A 20,781-nucleotide genomic window follows, 5' to 3' on the forward strand; every position below is an offset into this window, starting at 1 on the left:
GATTGCGGAATAAGAGGGCAAATTTCAAAAAAAAAATTCTCTCCCTTCAACTGGGAATCGAATTCCCTATTTAGAAAATCATATTTTCAAGGATCATTCTTGAACCATAAACTGAACCAGATCTGAACCAAAAGGAGTAGGGAGAGATAATACCTGAAACAGAGAAATAATATCTCTCAATGGAGGTGTTCATGCCCAAGGAAGGATCAAAAATCTGCTCCCACTGAAGATGGCGTAGTGCAGGGTGGAGCAAAATCAGTAGTGTTCTTCCAAAAGAACTTGATCCTTCTCAAGAATCACCTGGACGGCTTGTGAATACAACTACCACCAATCTTTTCTCCAAAAGATTGGAATCAAGATCCAATCTTGATTTCTCCCAAGAATTGGAGATCGAACTCCTGTAGGCGGCGGTTGCAGGAAGGAGGCGGCTAGAGAGTATTTGCAGGGAGCAGAATTCCCTCTTCTGTGATTTCAGCTCTGAAGACAAGACTATCTGTTGCTTGTTATTGTGTGTCTAAAGGCTGCCGCCCCCTCTTCTTTTTATATACTTAAAGGGATCAGCTCCTAATCCCATTAGGAGTTGCTAACCCAAATCATATTTGGATTAGAAGTCCCTTTAAGATAAGGGATAACCCTTATCTTTATCTGTAGATTAGATTAGCCATCTCCTAATCTAATTAGGAGGTTTCTAGATCTAATCTTGGACTCTCTAAGTGGATAGGGTGTGGGCCCAATCCTATCAGCTGATCCATCTCAGAATTTGCCCCTTTAGTGACTAATCAAATTATCCTAGTTCGAAATGGGCTTAAGGCCCATTTAAGGTTATGTATTCTTTTAGCCTTCCAAACTGTTGCCCAGTTGGACTTCCTTGTATGGCATGGGACCCAAACATTGATCTACACATCAGCCACATGGGTTCAGCCTAGCCTTTGTTACAAGGCCTGGCCGAATACACTGTTATGGACAATGCACCCCCTGAAACCCATCAGATGGGACCTATGGGCCCAACACTTACCCTAAGTGATCCCTGGGCCAAGCCACCTTGTAACACCCAGGGACTGTGGGCAGAATATTAAATAAACCAATGTCGTAACCTCTGATTACGGTGTAGGTGTCCTCTTTGGGCAAAATTTTATTTCCAAATTTTAAACCAATCTTTTATAGTGTAGGTGTCCAGCAAACACAACTACACCGTAACCATTGCTCAAATTTTTCCCAAAGAGGACACCAATGTCATAACCTCTTTGGGTTCACACCCAAAGAGGACACCAAGATCCGCTCCTGCTGAAGATGACACAGCTGTAGGTGGAACGGAACCAGTAGAGTGCGTCCTACACACTCGATCCTTCTCAAGAACCCTCTGGAAACTCTGAGCACCAAATCTTTTACAGTCTTTTCTGCAAGACTGATGTCAAGAATTGACTTCTTGATTTCTTTCTTCTACAAAGATCAAATCTTGCAAATAGGAATGGTGACGGCTAGAGGAGAACTCCTAGAATGAAGATGGTTGAATTGCTTCTTTTCTCTCTGGAGTGTGTATGAGATCTAATCTCAGTTCGCAGAATTCTTTCTTGCATGAACCCCTGGTTCAAAAATCTCTTTTCTCTCTTGAGTTTCTCCTCTTTGGTTCTTGATTAATAAACCTCCTAAATTAGGAGTTATCCCAATCCAAATTAGTATTTGGATAAGGGATTATATTAATCCTATTGTAGATTAAGTTAGCTTACTCCTGATCTTATCAGGAGGTTACCAGATTCAAATCTGAGTTGAATTTGGTCTCTCAAAGTGGATAAGGTTAAAGGCCCAATCCCTATGCTAACATTAATCTCAGATCCGCCCCATAGATGGGTGATCATATTAGCCCAGCTCGAAATGGGCTTTTGGCCCATTAAGTGTTTAGTGCTTAACTAGTTTTCAATCTGCTAGCCAGTTGGGCTTCTTTGTATGGCATGGGACCCAAGCATTGATCTACACACCAGCCACATGGCTTCGGCCCAGCCTTTATTACAAGGCCTAGCCGAATTCACTAAAAAGCTCAGTGAACCCCTGAGCCCATCACATGGACCCTATGGGCCCAACACTTACATTAAGTGGTCCCTGGGCCAAGCCATCTTATGAAAACCCAGGCATTGTGGGAAGGTGCAAGATTAGCCCATCAGGTATTATCCTAAATGGTTTTACACTTAACCTCTCAGCCCTTAATGATCAAGCACTGCCCGACAAGAGAGGACCTCTCCCTCAGCTACAAGGAACAATGCCGCACTCTCCACTCACATGGATCCCGGGAATTAAAACCATTTGCAAACATTTTGAAACCGTACAAATATATATATGTATATATTAATTTTGCAAAACAAAATTCCAACGATTGAAATCAACTACCGGCAGTTTGGTTTCCATCAGAGAAAGTGCATTCCCAATCATTACCTTTGTCTGATAAAGGGGCTGATCCTGTCACTATGATCACCCACTCAGATGAATTCTCAGACTGTCCCAACATACTCAGGTTTTGATCCCCTCTAAGGATCTCAATGATTGGCATATCAAAGACAGCCTGATCCGACACCTAGTGAAGTGTCATAATCGAGTCTAGGGGTCAGGTGTAACTTTTCTAGTTTTGCCCATCTGTCTCCAAGGTCCAGGGCAATACTAGAAATCTGGTCCGGTTCAAGGATTCGAGTAATCCCATACTGCATGTGCCTTGGGTCTTACCCTGGTGGCCAAGACAAATCATCCCAACACTTGGTGGCACACCAATATCAGCCTTGGCAGGATAAATCTCCCCAGACTTATCCAACGGCTGTGAACATTTAAAACTAACACGAGTCTCTATAAGAGTCCAGTTTCAGGGTCTTACACAGAATTATACCAAACAACATGAATCAAACATGCACTTAATGTATTTACACTAAATATCAAAAGTACATCAAATCGGATTGAAGCTAAGGGCATACAGAACTGTCTAACAACATAAAGGGGGAGGGACTAGCTTTAGGCATCAATCAAAAAATCAAGCAATCAAGCAAGCAAGCAGTCCATCCATCTTGGAAGCAAAGCAAGAAGGAGACGACAACCATGAGTGGCTGAGTTACTTTTTCTGATTCAAGGGGGATTGTTGATTCGATTGTGTCATCGTGAGGTTTTGTGTTTAATTTAATTTCTTGCTTTTAATTCAAGTATTCGTTGATTCTTGTGCATATTCTTATGGAAGTTAATGTTGATTAGTCTAACAAATTAATTAATGTTGAACTTCCTACTATATCCATACTTCGATGATCCGTAATTGTCACGAATAGTGGTACAAGTAGCAATTAGGTTAATATCTTTTTGGGTCAATTGTTTGTGACAGCCTTTGACAAATGTATTGGCATGCTTTAATGTAAAGGGAATCAACGGAACAAGATTGGATAATTGCAGCTGAAAGAATGGTAGGATCCATCTAATGGACACCAAGAAGGGTGTGGAATGGAGGGCAAATTTCAAAAAAAAAATCCTACCTTCTTCCAACTGGGAATCATATTCCCTAAATTTAGAAAACATTATTCAAGGATCCTACTTGAACCATAAACAAACCAGATCTGAACCAAAAAGAAATAGGAAAGATTGTACCTGATCCGCAGAAATAATATCTCCCAAAGTTGGTGTTCACACCCAAAGAAGTAACCAAGATCCGCTCCTACTAAAGATGACACAACTGTGGATGGAACGGAACCAGCAGGGTGCATCCTACACACTGGATTCTTCACAAGAACCCTCTAAAAACCTTGAACACCGAATCCAAGTGTCTTTCTTGCAAGACTATTGTCAAGAAATGCTTTCTTGACTTCCTATTGCTGCAAAGATCCAATCTTCCAACAGGTAGTGAAGGCGGTTGAAGGAGGAGAAGTCCAGGGACGAAGAGGGCAGAACTGTCTCTTCTCTCTGGAGTCTGTGAAAGATCAATTCACAGATTGCAGGATGTGTTTCTTGCTTGCTCAAAACCCCTAGTTCGAAATCTGAAATTTCTGCTAGGGTTTTCTCCTCTTTCTTCTTGATTAAGAAACCTCCCCATATTTTGGGGGTTATCCCAATCCAAATCAGTATTTGGATAGGGGTTAATCTTAATCCTATCTGCAGATTAAGTTAGTTAACTCCTGATCTTATCAGGAGGTTACCAGATTGAAATCTAATTTGAATTTGGTCTCTTGGAGTGGATAAGGTCAAAGACCCAATCCTTTTACTAACACTAATCTCAGATTCGCCCCATGAACCGGTGATCATATCAGCCCAGTTCGAAATGGGCTTTTGGCCCATTAAGTGTTCAGTGTTTAACCAGTTTCCAACCTACTGCCCAGTTGGGCTTCTTTGTATGGCATAGGACCCAAGCATTGATCTACACACTAGCCACATGGGTTCGGCCCAGCCTTTATTATAAGGCCCAACCAAATTCACTGAAAGACTCAGTGACCCCCCTTGAGCCCATCACATGGACCTTATGGGCCCAACACTTACATTAAGTGGTCCCTGGGCCAAGCCATCTTATAAAAACCCAGGGACTGTGGGCAGGTGCAAGATTAGTCCATCAGGTATTATCCTAAATGGTCTTACACTTAACCTCTCAGCCCTTAATGATCAAGCACTGCCCGACAAGAGAAGACCTCTCCCTCGGCTGCAAGGAACAGTGCCACACTCTCTACTCACATGGATCCCGGGAATTAAAACCTTTTGCAAATCTTTTGAAACCATACATATACAAAAATATATATATATATATATATATATATATATATATATATATATATATATATATTATTTTTGCAAAACAAAATTCCAACGATTGAAATCAACTGCCGGCAGTTTGGTTTCCATCAGAGAGAGTGCATTCCCGATCATTACCATTGTCCGACAATGGGGCTGATCCTGTCACTATGACCACTCACTCAGATGAATTCTCAGACTATCCCAACATGTCCAGGTTTTGAGCCCCACTAAGGATCTCACTGATTGACACATCAAAGACAATCCGATCTGACACCTAGTGATGTGTCATAATCGAGTCTAGGGGTCAAGTGTAACTTTCCAGTTTTGCCCATCTGTCTCCAAGGTCTAGGGCAATACTGGAAATCTGGTCCGGTTCAAGGGTTCAAGCAATCCCATACTGCATGTGCCTTGGGTCTTACCCTGATGGCCGAAACAAGCCATCCCAACACTTGGTGGCACATCAGTATCAGCCTTGGTAGGATAAATCTCCCCAGACTTATCCAATGGCTGTGAACATTTAAAACTAACACAAGTTTCTATAAGTGTCCAGTTTTAGGGTCTTACACAGAATTACACCAAACAAAATGAATTAAACATGCACTTTAATTTATTTCCACTAAATAATAAAAGTACATCAAATCCGATTGAAGCTAAGGGCATACAAGACTGTCTAACTGCAGCTATCTCAATTATTTTTATTTTGGTTTAACTATTTTTGCGGAGGTTATTGCTATCCTTAATTGATATGGAATGCTATCGTGCCCAGTCAGTCAATGATAAGTGTTGATTGAATGTTGGATTTGGTCAACTAAATTTGGAAAACACGAGGTTTATTATGGCTATCCTAATAAATCCAAAGGTTAAATGCTTGAATTGCAAAATTGCTGTTTTTTACCAATGATCGATGATCAATTGACTCAATTTGAACCCTTGGATCAGAGTTGGTAAGATTGAATATTCCTTGTTAGTTGTTTTCTACTCTTTTGTTATTTTAGAATTTTAATTATTCAAATTTCCCACTCTTTATATTGCGCATTCGGCTGAGAAATTAATTATTGGCTCCCTGTGGAATTCGACCTGGTATCACTGTTACTACAAGTTTATAGTAAGGTGGGACTATAATTAATTTTGAGGGCTTCGACAACCCGTCAATGATGCTTTAGTAGTGAAGCTAAGGATCAATGACTTTGAGGTGAAACGCATTCTAGTGGACTTAGGTAGCTTAGCAAACATACTCTTCAAGGAGGCTTTCGACAAATTGCAGTTACAAAAGAGCAACCTGAAGCCAACAAATACACCCCCGATAGGGTTCAACGGCAAAGAGGTCAGGCCTCTTGGTCAAATCACAGTACCGTGGAGGCAGGCACGTGGCCGAACATTGTACGATTTAAGCACACATTCTTGGTGGTCACGACTCTGTCCCCCTACAATGCGATAGCAAGTCGGCCTATCACACACGTTTTACATGCGATAGTGTCCACTTTCTATTTAGCGGTGAAGTTTCCATCTGATTACGGCGTGGGGGTCGTGCGAGGTGACCAGATTGAATCCCATAAATGTTACGTGGCCACTCTAAAAGGAAAAGCAAATCTAGAGGAAGACGTTGAGCTCAAGCAACCGATAAAGTACACCAAAGAGCGAGCTACCCCGAAAGAAATAACAATCCACATACCGGTCTCTGACGCCGAACCGATCAGAACTCTTCAGATAGGTGCCTCAATCAGTAAGCCACTTCAAACTCAACTATTAAGTTTTTTACATAAAAATTTATATGTTTTTGCTTGGTCCGCAGTAGAGATGTCTGGGATTGACCAAAAAACAAAAACTCACAAATTTAATGCCAACTCTTTAGTCAGGCTAGTAAGACAAAAGAAACGCAACCCCGTCCTAGAATGATGGAGGGTAGTCGATGAGGAGGTCGGGAAGCTCCTTGTGGTAGACTTCATTAGGGAAGTCCATTACCCAAGCTGGGTGGCCAACCCGGTTCTGGTGAAGAAGGCAATGGCAAGTGGCACATGTGCGTCGATAACACCGACTTAAACAGTGTCTGCCCAAAAGATTGCTTCCCACTGCACAAAATTGATCGCCTACTGGATACGACCTCAAGGCATGAGTTGTTGAGTTTTCTGAACACCTATTCCGGTTACAACCAGATTAGGGTGGATCCTGTTAACCAGGATAAGACCGCATTTGTAACTGAGCTCAGGCTATTCTTTTATAAGGTTATGCCCTTTGGATTGAAAAATGATGGGTTAACACTCCAGCACCTTATAAATAAAGTTTTAGATCCGTTGATCGACAATAAAGTAGAATGTTATATTGATGACATGGTCGTGAAGACTCAATTTTCAATTTCTTTGTTAATCAATTTAAATGATGTTTTTCAAATTTTCAGAAAATACCATATGAAATTAAATCCAAATAAGTGTGTCTTCAGAGTCACTTCAGGTAAATTCCTAGGCTACATAGTCAACCGACATGGTATTGAAGCCAACCCCAAAAAAATAAAGGCAATCCTAGATATGAGACTACCTCGAGAAATAAAAGAAGTCTAGAGGCTAAATGGTTGGGTAGGGTAGCAGCCCTATGTCATTTCAAGTCTAAATTGGTGGGCCGATGCATTCCCTTCTTTAAGGCAATAAAAAAGAGCAAGAATCTCGAATGAGTGCCAACTCACCTTTGACAAGCTGAAAAGGTACCTAAGTACCGCACCGGTTTTAACTCGACCTGAGGAAGGGGACGAGTTAAAACTATATCTCTCTGCGAGTGATGAAGTAGTTAGTTTGGTACTAATCAAAGAAGTAGATTGGGTCCAATGACCCATCTACTATGTTAGTAAAGTTTTGTAGGATGCAGAGACTATGTATCCGCAGATCGAGAAACTAGCATATGCATTGGTCATAGCAGCCCGGAAACTACGCCCATACTTCCAGGACCACACTATCGTTGTTCTCACCAACAGACCCCCAAGGCAGATTCTGCTTAAGCCCGAAGTGTCTGGAAGATTAACAAAGTGGTCCATCGAGCTGAGCGAATACGATATCCGGTTCGAGCCACAACCAGCAATCAAAGCCCAAGCCTTGGTAGACTTCGTAGCAGAGTGCACGTTTGGCGCACCAACCCATGAATTGACTGAGCTTGCTCACACATTGGAGGCGTCTACTAGTGTGGCACCGGACTCGGTCAATGTAATACCAACTTGGGACGAGGAGCCCTATATCCTCCACGTTGATGACTTATCCAATCAGCAAGGAAGCAATGCGGGACTGCTACTATACGGCCCAAGCGAGGTGAAGCTAGAGTATGCTCTCTGGTTTGGATTCGAGGCATCGAACAATGAGGCAAAGTATGAAGCGCTGATCGCCGAGCTGAACTTAGCAAAGGAAATGAGAGCAAAGCACCTGATCGTATGCAGCGATTCACCAACTAGTGGTCAACCAAGTCACTGGCGACTATGAAGCCCATAACCCAACTATGGAAGCTTACCTAGCCAAAGTCAGAGAGATCCTGCATAGCTTCAATTCCTGTTTCACCAGGAAAATTCCAAGGTCCGAGAATGTTGAGGCCGACGCCTTATCTTGCCTAGCGAGCATGAGCAACAATACTCTGTGAACTGTGTACATAGAGGAGTTACCTCAGCCCAGCATTCTCAAGGGGGCAGAAGAGGTCGCTCCCATGTTGCAAGCAGAATTTAGCTGGATCGACTCGCTCACCGATTACCTTCTTCACAGGACCTTACCTGCAAAAGGCAATGCAGCTTGGAGGGTAGAGCATCAATCAGCCAAGTACCCTCAAAAGCTGAGCTCGTACTTCATGACACCCATGAAGGCTTGTATGGTGGACACTTGGGGGGTTGAGCCCTCGCACAGAAAGTATTAAGGTAGGGCTACTAATAACCAACAATGAAGGCAGACGCACTTGTGCTCGTCAAGAAGTTTGGCAGATGTTAAAGGCATGCCAATATTCACCATCAACCTGTTGCCGATCTAAAGAATCGACATCCTCAGTCCTTTTCTGTCAACAACTAAGCAAAGGGGGTTCCTAGTTGTGGTAGTAGATTACTTTACGAAGTGGGTGGAAAGCGAGCCCCTAGTAACCATCACAGCTCGTAACATACAGAATTTCTTCTAGAGGAACATAGTATGCCACTTTGGACTACCCCGGGTGATAATATCCGATAATGGGAAGTAGTTCAAAGATATTAAGTTCCAAAACTAGTGTGTCGAGATGGGGATCCAGCAAAACTTCACCTCAGTGGCACACTCTCAAACGAACAGACAAGAAGAAGTAACTAACAAGGCGATACTTCATGGATTGAAAGCTTGCCTAGCTCGAGCAAAAGGATTGTGGGTGGATGAGCTGCCTAGTGTCCTTTGGGCATACCGAACTACTCTCAAGACTGCAACGTGTGAAACCCCCTTCAACCTCACATATGGCATAGAGACGGTGATCCCGGTAGAAATTGAGGTACCCACATTGCAACTTGAGGCCTATGAGGAGGACGCAAACGATGACGAGCTCTGTACCAACCTGGACCTGGTAGAGGAGGTGCAAGACCAGGTCTACATCTGGACTATTACATACCAATAGAGAGTAGTTCGGTACTATAATGCCTAGGACAAGAAGCGGCAGTTTCTATTAGACAGTTTTGTATGCCCTTAGCTTCAATCTAATTTGATGTACTTTTGTTATTTAGTGGAAATAAAAAAAGTGCATGTTTGATTCATGTTGTTTGGTTTAATTCTGTGTAAAACCCTAAAACTGGACATTTATAGAGACTCATGTTAGTTTTAAAAGTTCACAGTCGTTGGATAAGTCTGGGGAGATTTATCCTGCCAAGGCTGATACTAGTGTGCCACCAAGTGTTGGGATGGCCTGTCTCAGCCACCAGGGTAAGACCCGAGGCACATGCAGTATGGGATTACTTGAATCCTTGAACCGGACCATATTTTCAGTATTGCCCTGGACCTTGGAGATAGATGGGCAAAACTGGAAAGTTACACCTGACCCCTAGACTCGATTATGACATTTCACTAGGTGTTGGATCAGGCTGCCTTTGATATGCCATTCAGTGAGATCCTTAGCGGGGATCAAAACCTGGGTATGTTGGGGCAGTTTGAGAATTCATCTGAGTGGGTGATCATAGTGACAGAATCAGCCACTTTGTCGGACAAAGGGTAATGATCGGGAATGCACTCTCTCTAATGGAAACCAAACTGCCGGCAGTTGATTTCAATCGTTGGAATTTTGTTTTGTAAAATTAATATATTTATATATATATGTACGGTTTCGAATTGTTTGCAAATGGTTTTAATTCCCGGGATCCATGTGAGAGGAGAGTGCGGCACTGTACCTTGCAGCCGTGGGAGAGGTCCTCTCTTGTCGGGCAGTGCTTGATCATTAAGGGCTGAGAGGTTAAGTGTAAGACCATTGAGGATAATACCTGATGGGCTAATCTTGCACCTGCCCACAGTCCCTGGGTTTTTATAAGATGGCTTGGCCCAGGGACCACTTAATGTAAGTGTTGGGCCCATAGGGTCCATATGATGGACACAAGGGGTTCATTGAGTTTTCCAGTGAATTCGGTTGGGCCTTGTATTAAAGGCTAGGCCGAACCCATGTGGCTGGTGTGTAGATCAATGCTTGGGTTCCACGCCATACAAAGAAGCCCAACTGGGCAGCATATTGGAAAATAATTAGACACTGAACACTTAATGGGCCAGAAGCCCATTTCGAGGTGGGCTGATATGATCATCCATCCATGGGGCAAATTTGAGATTAAAGTTAGTAAAAGGATTGGGCCTTTTAGCCTTATCCACTCTAAGAGACCAAATTCAAATTAGATTTGAATCTGGTAACCTCCTGATAAGATCAAGAGTAAGCTAACTCTATCTGCAGAAAGGATTAAGATTATCCCCTATCCAAATACTGATTTGGATTGGGATAACTCCTAAAAAGGAGGTTTCTTAATCAAGAAGAAAGGAGGAGATTTCGAACCACCTTGAAGAGATATAGGATACCTCCTGCGAATTCAGATCTGATCTGATTCATACTCTCCAAAAAAAAAAAACAGAAAAAGCAGTTCAGCCTTTTTCGATTTGGAGATCTCCTCCTGCCGCCACCATCTGCCATTGCAAGATTAGATCTTTGCATAAAAGAAAGTCAAGAAATCTGTTCTTGACATCAGTCTTGCAAGAAAGACTGAAGAGGATTCAGTGTTTAGTACTTCCAGAGGATTCTTGTGAAGGATCCAGTGTGTAGGACGCACCCTACTGGTTCTGTTCCATTCACAGCTGTGTCATCTTCAGCAGGAACAGATCTTGGAGCATTCTTTGGGCGTGAACACCAACTTTGGGAGATACTGCTTCTCCGGATCAGGTATATTCCTCCCATTTATCTTTTGGTACAGATCTGGTTTGATTATGGTTCAAGTAGGATCCTTGAATATTGTATTCTAAATTTAGGGAATATGATTCCCAGTTGAGAGATGGTAGGAAATTTTTGAAATTCGCCCACCCATTCCGCAACCTTTATGGCATCCATTAGATGGATCCTACCATTCTTTCAGTGGTTTAAGAGCCACAGGTTCGAATCTTGAACCAAAAGAAAATCAGATCTGACCCTGCGCAGATGGATAGATGGTGTTCTTTCAGGATTTGCGCAGATTGTTTTCTTTTTCAAGAAACTGTTTCTTGTTAAGGGCGATTGATCTGAAATTAATTTTATTAAATCCAAAATTTATTTAGAATTGTTCTTTATTTATTTTTGATTTAATCGACTGTTCGAACCTAGAGATCACAGTGCAGATTTGGCGCATATAGTCTGCGCACCCTTTTACTTTCCTTTTATTTATATTCGGTTTGTAAATAATTTTTTTTATTTTAGACTGAATGTATAGGATTTGATCAAGAATGTAATTAATAAAAATAGGATTTCTGTTATTTTTCTTGATTAAAGAAGAAGGAAGAAGAAGGCGGCGCTGGAGATTTGCAGTTGAAGAAATCACTTTCTGCGATTTGCAGTTTGTGAAACTGCAACCCTTGTGATTAACCTCTGTTTTGCAGGTGGTGCGAACAGTCCAAAGTTTGATTTGTGATTGTTTGAAATCAAAATTATTAATTTCAGATCTTTCATGAATTAATTCTTGAATTGAAAATCAGTTTTGGATCCTCTCGGACTAGATTGGACCAAAACTGTTTGGACCGAATCTAGGGTTCGATAGGTACTATTTTTCAGTCTGTATTTCTCACACTTGCTGTTCCAAATCTGATGTTCAATTACAAGGATTAATTCGGCCCACCTGTAAAGCCCAGTTTTAAAGGGTTAAAACTGCAAAAGGCCCATTACTGTGAGATGAGCTGTATGGGCCGAACTGCTATCTGCGATTCAGCCCATACACCTAGTAGTCATTAATTGTTAATGACTTAGTTTTTAAATGGGCTATTCAATGGGCTTTACAGCAGTTAATTGATTGGATCAATTCCTCCTTTACATGTGATGTTTGGATGTTTGATGTGCTGCGACCATGGGCCATAAGTACTTGGCCCATGAAGACTCGTTAGTGGCTCTTACGCACACCATGGCTGAATGCACATCATTGCCATGGTGTCCTTCAAGGTCATTGGATGACCCCTCTTTGCTTGGTGGGCCCCACAACCCTGAAAAGGGATGCGTACGGAACCCCTAGCCGATTAAGGCCCACCAGAAATCTGACTTTATGAAGTCAGTGGGAGCCACTCTGGTTTGACCAAAATTAAAACTAGGGCATTTTTGTTCCCTCTAGCAAATATGAATGCATGTGATAGGGAGACCCATATGATGGACTCTCTAAAGGCCTTCCGTCATTAGCACAATGATGGGTCCTTCAGTAATGAGGAAACGCACCATAAAATTGGGCTATCCATTTGCTGTTGGATCTATTAGAGTGTTTCATAAGATGATAGGGGCGTCATAGACCGATGTGGGAGGGGCTTCATCAGAAAATGGAAACTCTCTCACGGTACCTTGGCGTAACCTGAATATGATGGGTAAGCACTCACTGGATAGAAAGGTTTACCTGAAAATGGCTCTGAACCTTGTCTGACAAAGGCCAAAGGGAAACTCATTTGATGAGTGGATATGATCCGTCACAGAAAGGTGGTGAGGTTATGCAGCTGAAACAGTTGGCTTCACGCACCCCATGTGATTTCCCACATTTCCAAAGACATTTCGTAGTCTCCGTCACTGAGAAAGGAGGGAAATCTCAGTGATGAACAAATGGGAATGGAACATAGATTAAAAGCCATATCTATGTAGGTAACATGAATCAAACTAAGGTTGTGGACTAATGATTTTGCTATTTTATCAGAAAATGGAAAACGGTCAATTTGCAAAGCTTCTAGACAATAACAAGCTTAAGGGCCCAAACTATGCCGACTGGTACAGAAATCTTATGCTGGTCCTAACTTCCGAAAAGTTAGACAAGGTGGTGAAAAATCCTGCACCGGAACGTCCGGGTGATAGGGCTTCTGAGGCTCGGAGGAGGGACTACCAAGAGTGGGAGGATAAGAACTCCCTAGCCCGATGCTTTGTCGTTGCTTCATTAGACAACTCAATACAGAGGCAATTCGATCAGATTGAACTAGCCAAGGACATATTGGACAGTCTAAGAACAATGTATGAAGAGCAGAACCGTTCTACTCAACAGAAGGTCCTGAAATTGTTCATGACCGCACAGATGACCAAAGGACAGAAAGTTCATGACCATTGTCTTCGGATGATGGGTTACATTAACGAACTTGAAGCTCTTGGATCCGGGCTAGATCTTGGCACGCAAGTGGATGCCATCCTCAATTCTTTGCCCTCTTCCTTCAATGCGTTCACAATGAACTACAATATGAATAAGCTGAATGTCAGCGTTCAGGAACTCAGCAATATGTTGCAGAGAGCCGAGGATCTACTCAAGAAGGATGAGCCTGTGGTTATGCTTGCTGAAGCTAACAAATCGGGAAAGAAAAAGAGAAAGGCAAAGAAGCCTCAGAAGAAGCTACCAATCCTAAGAAGCAGAAGAAGAACAAGGCATCTGATGTCTATCACTTCTGCAAGCAGACCGGCCACTGGAAGAGGAATTGTCCTGCCTACCTGGAATCTAAGAAAGGTAACATCGAAACTTGTGTCATAGAAACTAACATGTTAGTTACTTCTGTGTCCTGGTGTGTTGACTCCGAGGCTTCAACTCATGCATGTAACTCACTGTAGGGGTTCAAAGTTAGCAGAAGGTTGAGTGAAGGTGAAGTGACATTATTCTTGGGAACAACTGCAAGTGTTGCAGCAGCGGCAATAGGAACCGTAGAATTAGTTTTTAAAGAATGAATACTTGTACTTAAAGATTGTCTTTATGTACAGAACTTGAGAAGAAATTTAATTTCTATTTCAAAACTGCGTGCTGATGGATATACTGTTTATTTTAGTAATGTGATTACTGTTAAACGGAATAATAAATTCATCGCATGCGGGGAACAAGAGAACGGTCTCTATGTTCTACATCCTTCTCTGGAAACTAACTTAACCGAAACTGCGTCGGTCGAAAATCCCAAGAAAAGGAATCGTGATACAGTAAGTCCCACGTGCCTCTGGCATTACCGACTTGGCCATATCGGTATTGACCGAATCACAAGGCTGGTAAAAGATGGTCCTTTGGATTTTCTAACTGTAGAAAATCTTCCCACTTGTGAACCTTGCCTTCAAGGTAAGATGTCTAAGCGGCCATTTGACGGTAAGCCTGAAAGATCTGAAGGCACACTTGACCTAATACATACTGATGTATGTGGTCCCCTGAGTGTTAGGACATGGAATCAACACGTGTACTTCATCACCTTTACAGATGATTTTTCACGATATGGTTACGTGTACCTAATGAGACATAAGTCTGAATCATTTGAAAAGTTCAAAGAGTTCAGACAGGAAGTCAAGAAACAGTTAGGGAGAGAAATTAAGGCCCTTCGATCAGATCGAGGTGGCAAGTATCTCTCTGACGAATTCAGGGACTACTTAAAGGCCAATGGGATAGTGTCACAATTAGCTCCTCCTGCTACACCTCAACTCAATGGTGTTTCAGAGAGGAGGAATAGGACCTTGTTGGACATGGTCTGATCACTTCTCGTACGCTCACAATTACCCACATCCTTTTGGGGATACGCATTAGAGACTGCTATCTACGTGCTGAATCGGGTTCCAACCAAATCAGTTCCAAAAACTCTATATGAACTTTGGACCGGAAGGAAGCCAAGTGTAAGACACTTGAAGATTTGGGGTTGTCCTGCACACGTTAAAAGAACAAGTGCGGACAAGTTGGAATCTAAAACCAGTCGTTGCCTGTTTATAGGCTACCCAAAGGATTCGGTAGGTTATCTATTCTATGACCCGAGTGAGCAGAAAGTGTTCTGCAGTCGAAATGCCCAATTCTTAGAATTCGATTACATCCTGGACACCCATCGTCAAGAAATAGTTCTTGATGAGGAGAGCTCAGGAGCAGTGGGAGATGTCCCACAAATTCCAGGTAATGACCAACCTAGAAGAACCACCCGGGTATCCAAGCCACCAGTCCGATATGGTTATGAACAGGATAGTTACCTGGTGGAAACCTTGACTAGTGAAGAGGATCCCGTGATTTACGCGGAAGCTATGTTAGACATAGACTCCCAGAAGTGGGTGGAGGCCATGAGAGCTGAAATGGACTCAATGGAGACCAATGGAGTCTGGACTCTAGTGGATCCGCCCCCCGGGGTAAAAGCAATTGGTTGCAAATGGATCTACAAGAGGAAGAAGGGCCCCGATGGCAGGATTGAGACCTTTAAAGCTCGCTTGGTGGCGAAAGGGTATTCTCAGAAAGAAGGCATCGACTATGAGGAAACCTTTTCGCCCGTGGCCATGCTTAAATCCATTAGGATCCTGCTAGCTGTAGCAGCGTACCATGACTATGAGATTTGGCAAATGGATGTCTAAACCGCATTCCTGAATGGAGATCTTAGTGAAGATATCTACATGCAGCAGCCGCAAGGCTTCATTGCTGCTGGTCAGGAACACATGGTATGTAAACTTAATAGATCCATATATGGACTTAAGCAGGCTTCTAGGAGTTGGAACATCCGTTTTGATTCTGTAGTCAAAACGTTTGACTTTGAGCAGAATCCAGATGAGCCCTGTGTTTACAGGAAGTCTAGTGGGGATAAGATCACCTTTTTGGTGTTGTACGTGGACGATATCCTACTCATTGGGAATGATGTAGGAATGTTGACTTCGGCCAAGGTATGGCTATCACAGCAGTTCTCCATGAAAGATCTTGGAGAAGCTTCATACATACTGGGTCTTTGACTCTATAGAGATAGATCGAAGCGGATAATTGGATTATCCCAGGCTGCTTACATTGACAAAATTGTCAAGAGGTACAGCATGGAGAACTCCAAGAAAGGAAACGTTCCTTTCAGGCACGGAGTCACTCTCTCCAAGAAGATGTCTCCCAAGACTTCTGAGGAGATTGAGAGCATGAGAGACGTTCCCTATGCCTCAGCCGTAGGGAGCATCATGTATGCCATGCTGTGCACTCGCCCTGACATTGCTCAGGCGGTGAGTGTAGTAAGCAGATTCCAGGCAAACCCAGGGCAGGAGCATTGGACTGCTGTGAAGAACATACTCAAATACCTTCGAAGGACAAAAGAGTTTTGTCTGGTATTCGATGGTAGTTCACTGCAAGTTCTAGGGTATACCGATGCCGATTTCCAATCGGATCCAGATGTTAGAAAGTCTACATCTGGGTATATTTTCACGATAGGATCGGTGTTGTTTCCTGAGTGTCAGCAAACAGGGGTCCTAAGTTGCAAATTAATAGTCCACAACCCAAGCCGAGTGCATTGCCGTAAGTGATGCTGCCTTATGAATGAATGTGTTCATTCATGAATTTGGAATTCAGCACATCTCCCATTCCATTGTTGTATGACAACACTGGACCTACGGGAGGATGATAGCAAGAGGTAGCATCAGCGGAGAATGTGGTAGACCCATTGACTAAGCCACTGACACAGAAGGTGTTTGAGAAACACGTGGAAAGTATGGGACTCCGGCTTGTACCAGATTGGACCTAAGTGCAAGTGGGAGCTGTTAGACAGTTTTGTATGCCCTTAGCTTCAATCTGATTTGATGTACTTTTGTTATTTAGTGGAAATAAATAAAGTGCATCTTTGATTCATGTTGTTTGGTTTAATTCTGTGTAAAACCCTAAAACTGGACATTTATAGAGACTCATGTTAGTTTTAAATGTTCACAGCCGTTGGATAAGTCTGGGGAGATTTATCCTGCCAAGGCTGATACTGGTGTGCCACCAAGGGATGGGATGGCCTGTCTCATCCACCAGGGTAAGACCCGAGGCACATGTAGTATGGGATTACTTGAATCCTTGAACTGGACCAGATTTCCAGTATTGTCCTGGACCTTGGAGATAGATGGGTAAAACTGGAAAGTTACCCCTGACCCCTAGACTCGATTATGACATTTCACTAGGTGTTGGATCAGGCTGCCTTTGATATGCCATTCAGTGAGATCCTTAGCGGGGATCAAAACTTGGGTATGTTGGGGCAGTTTGAGAATTCATCTGAGTGGGTGATCATAGTGACAGAATCAGCCACTTTGTCGAACAAACGGTAATGATCGGGAATACACTCTCTCTGATGGAAACCAAACTGCCGGCAATTGATTTCAATCATTGGAATTTTGTTTTGCAAAATTAATATATTTATATATATATATGTACGGTTTCGAATTGTTTGCAAATGGTTTTAATTCCCGGGATCCATGTGAGAGGAGAGTGCGGCACTGTACCTTGCAGCCGAGGGAGTGGTCCTCTCTTGTCGGGCAGTGCTTGATCATTAAGGGCTGAGAGGTTAAGTGTAAGACCATTGAGGATAATACCTGATGGGCTAATCTTGCACCTGCCCACAGTCCCTGGGTTTTTATAAGATGGCTTGGCCCAGGGACCACTTAATGTAAGTGTTGGGCCCATAGGGTCCATATGATGGACTCAAGGGGTTCATTGAGTTTTCCAGTGAATTCGGCTAGGCCTTGTATTAAAGGCTGCGCCGAACCCATGTGGCTGGTGTGTAGATCAATGCTTGGGTCCCACGCCATACAAAGAAGCCCAACTGGGCAGCAGATTGGAAAGTAATTAGACACTGAACACTTAATGGGCCAGAAGCCCATTTCGAGGTGGGCTGATATGATCATCCATCCATGGGGCGAATTTGAGATTAAAGTTAGTAAAAGGATTGGGCCTTTTAGCCTTATCCACTCTAAGAGACCAAATTCAAATTAGATTTGAATCTGGTAACCTCCTGATAAGATCAGGAGTAAGTTAACTCTATCTGCAGAAAGGATTAAGATTATCCCCTATCCAAATACTGATTTGGATTGGGATAACTCCTAAAAAGGAGGTTTCTTAATCAAGAAGAAAGGAGGAGATTTCGAACCACCTTGAAGAGATATAGGATACCTCCTGCGAATTCAGATCTGATCTGATTCATACTCTCCAAAAAAAAAAAAACAGAAAAAGCAGTCCAGCCTTTTTCGATTTGGAGATCTCCTCCTGCCGCTGCCATCTGCCATTGCAAGATTAGATCTTTGCAGAAAAGAAAGTCAAGAAATCTGTTCTTGACATCAGTCTTGCAAGAAAGACTGAAGAGGATTCAGTGTTTAGTACTTCCAGAGGATTCTTGTGAAGGATCCAGTGTGTAGGACGCACCCTGCTGGTTCTGTTCCATTCACAGTTGTGTCATCTTCAGCAGGAACGGATCTTGGAGCATTCTTTGGGCGTGAACACCAACTTTGTGAGATACTGCTTCTCCGGATCAGGTATATTCCTCCCATTTATCTTTTGGTACAGATCTGGTTTGATTATGGTTCAAGTAGGATCCTTGAATATTGTATTCTAAATTTAGGGAATATGATTCCCAGTTGAGAGATGGTAGGAAATTTTTGAAATTCGCCCACCCATTCCGCAACCTTTATGGCATCCATTAGATGGATCCTACCATTCTTTCAGTTTCCTCTCGGCAACCTAGTCCTCTGAAAAGTTATGGTACCTGAGCCCGGCATGGGTAAGCTCAGACCGAACTGGAAAGGTCCGTACCATATAAGATGGGTGTTCAGGGAAGGCACGTATGAGCTTGAGACTTTGTAAGGAAAGCAGGTGCCTCAAGCATGGAACATCGACAACCTAAGAAGATATTACTTATGAGTCCACAACTCCAAGGTAAAATTCCTCCAAGTCCATGGGACCACTGAACTGGTCAAAAAGATGACGAGAAGGAAAGAGGACTATGAGTCACTCCCAAAGCCTAAGGGCCACGATGCCAAGCTGACAGAAGATCTCAGCACTACAATAAGTCGTAATCACCTCTTCGGCATAGGCAGACTCAGCCACAGTCACCTCTTCGGCATTGGTAGATAAGTCCTAGTCGCCTCTTCAGCATAGGCAGACTTCATCCCAATCGCCTCTTCAGCATGGGCAGAGAAGTTCTAGTCACCTCTTCGGCATGGGTAGAGAAGTCCTAGTCGCCTCTTCGGCATGGGTAGAGAAGTCATAGTCACCTCTTCGGCATGGGCTGTCTATGACCCGGTCACCTCTTTAGCACAGGCTCATTAAAACCCAATCGCTTTGGCATGGGTAGGGCAAAGTAGCCCGGACACAAACAAGTCGGGCATGCATACCCTACAGCGTCTTCTCACCCTGGCATACAATAACGACTGTTCCCATTCGAGTTCAGGAGTAATCTCGACTTCGGGAGAAATCTATACTTAGGAAAACTTTTGCACACAAGGAATTTGCAAAGTATTTGTATTCCATTGATAAAATGCTTCGAGTACATAGTGAAAAAAAGAGAGAGTGATAGAAAAAGATTACAGCTGTTTAGCCGAGCTCGGAGGCTTGGAACATCAATTATCTACAAGGGGGAGGGGGAGTCCAAGAAAAGAGGCATCAGTTAGTTTGGGGATCCTCATCCCCAACGGAGGCTTCAATAGGTGGATCTGTCTCCATGCGATCCTCAGCGACATCAGCCTCCTCTCCCTCTCCCACCATCTCGTCATCGAGTAGGTCATCATCGCTATCCACCTCGAAGTCTGGATCCTTGGTAGCTTCAACAGCAATCTCCTTGGTGATCTTGGACGTGGTGGTAGCACTAAGGTCGAGGTGGGGAAATTCACAATGAGTCAACCACATACTGAGCTTAAACCCCTTGTGGTAGCCCGCTGTCCCAACCTTGACCAATCTCTTTCGAAGCTCCACCGAAGATTTATACTCCTCGACGGCCTTGACCTTGACCTCCTCCATCGCCTAAAGCAGGATTTCAGTCCGCTCTTTCACGTGAGCCACAAGGTTCTCATTCTCTCTCTTTAGTGCCACCTCGCACTCCTCGAGCTGCTTTTTCTCTGCCTCGAGCTCTTTCTTCTTCGTCATCAGCAGAATCAATAGATCCTTCTTAGCTCATGCATCATTTTTCAGCTGGTTGATCTCGTTGTGAACTAAGTTGAGCTCAGAGTGGGCACTTCAGGGGGACTCTTCGACTTCGAGAGCTTGCTTTAAATTCACCTTGGACTGATAGGCCAAGGCGTGGATAGAGGAGTTCACCTGCCAAAAGAAGAAAACAAGCATCAATATGCAGAAAAATCTAAGTATAAGGCAACTTGAAGGCTAAGTTTAAGTACATACCACCATACAATGTGTGGCCGCTCGGGCCCCTAGCTAAGCAACCGGAAAGTCAGCCCAACGAGTGACCTCCTTGGCAAACACCGCACCCTTGCTCTTGAAAAGGCCAAACTTCAGAGTCAAAATGCTCTGAACTGAAGTATCGCTGCCCGAAGAGGTGGTGATCCTTGGAATGGGCTCTGAAGACGTGGTCTCCTCGGGGACGCGGGGTGGAGTGGCCTTGCCCAGGTCCTCCTCAACTAAATCAATTATGGGAGGCTGTTCGGCGATGGGTGGGTGTTCGACCGTAGAGGCGGTGACCTCAGTGG

At 43.4% G+C, this 20,781-nt stretch overlaps 1 protein-coding gene across 1 annotated transcript; it reads left to right on the top strand.

Annotated features, from left to right (window-relative positions):
* The first annotated feature begins 7,601 nt into the window (after positions 1–7,601).
* On the top strand, positions 7,602–8,198 carry LOC148875789 (uncharacterized). The gene has a single exon (XM_088965715.1). The coding sequence runs from the start codon at positions 7,602–7,604 to the stop codon at positions 8,196–8,198; it is 597 nt and encodes a 198-aa protein (XP_088821841.1).
* Positions 8,199–20,781: the final 12,583 nt, after the last annotated feature.

This window comes from Nelumbo lutea, chromosome 1 (genome assembly GCF_056320005.1).
Source record: "Nelumbo lutea isolate HS-2025 chromosome 1, American lotus-T2T, whole genome shotgun sequence".
In the NCBI taxonomy this organism is placed as follows: domain Eukaryota; kingdom Viridiplantae; phylum Streptophyta; class Magnoliopsida; order Proteales; family Nelumbonaceae; genus Nelumbo; species Nelumbo lutea.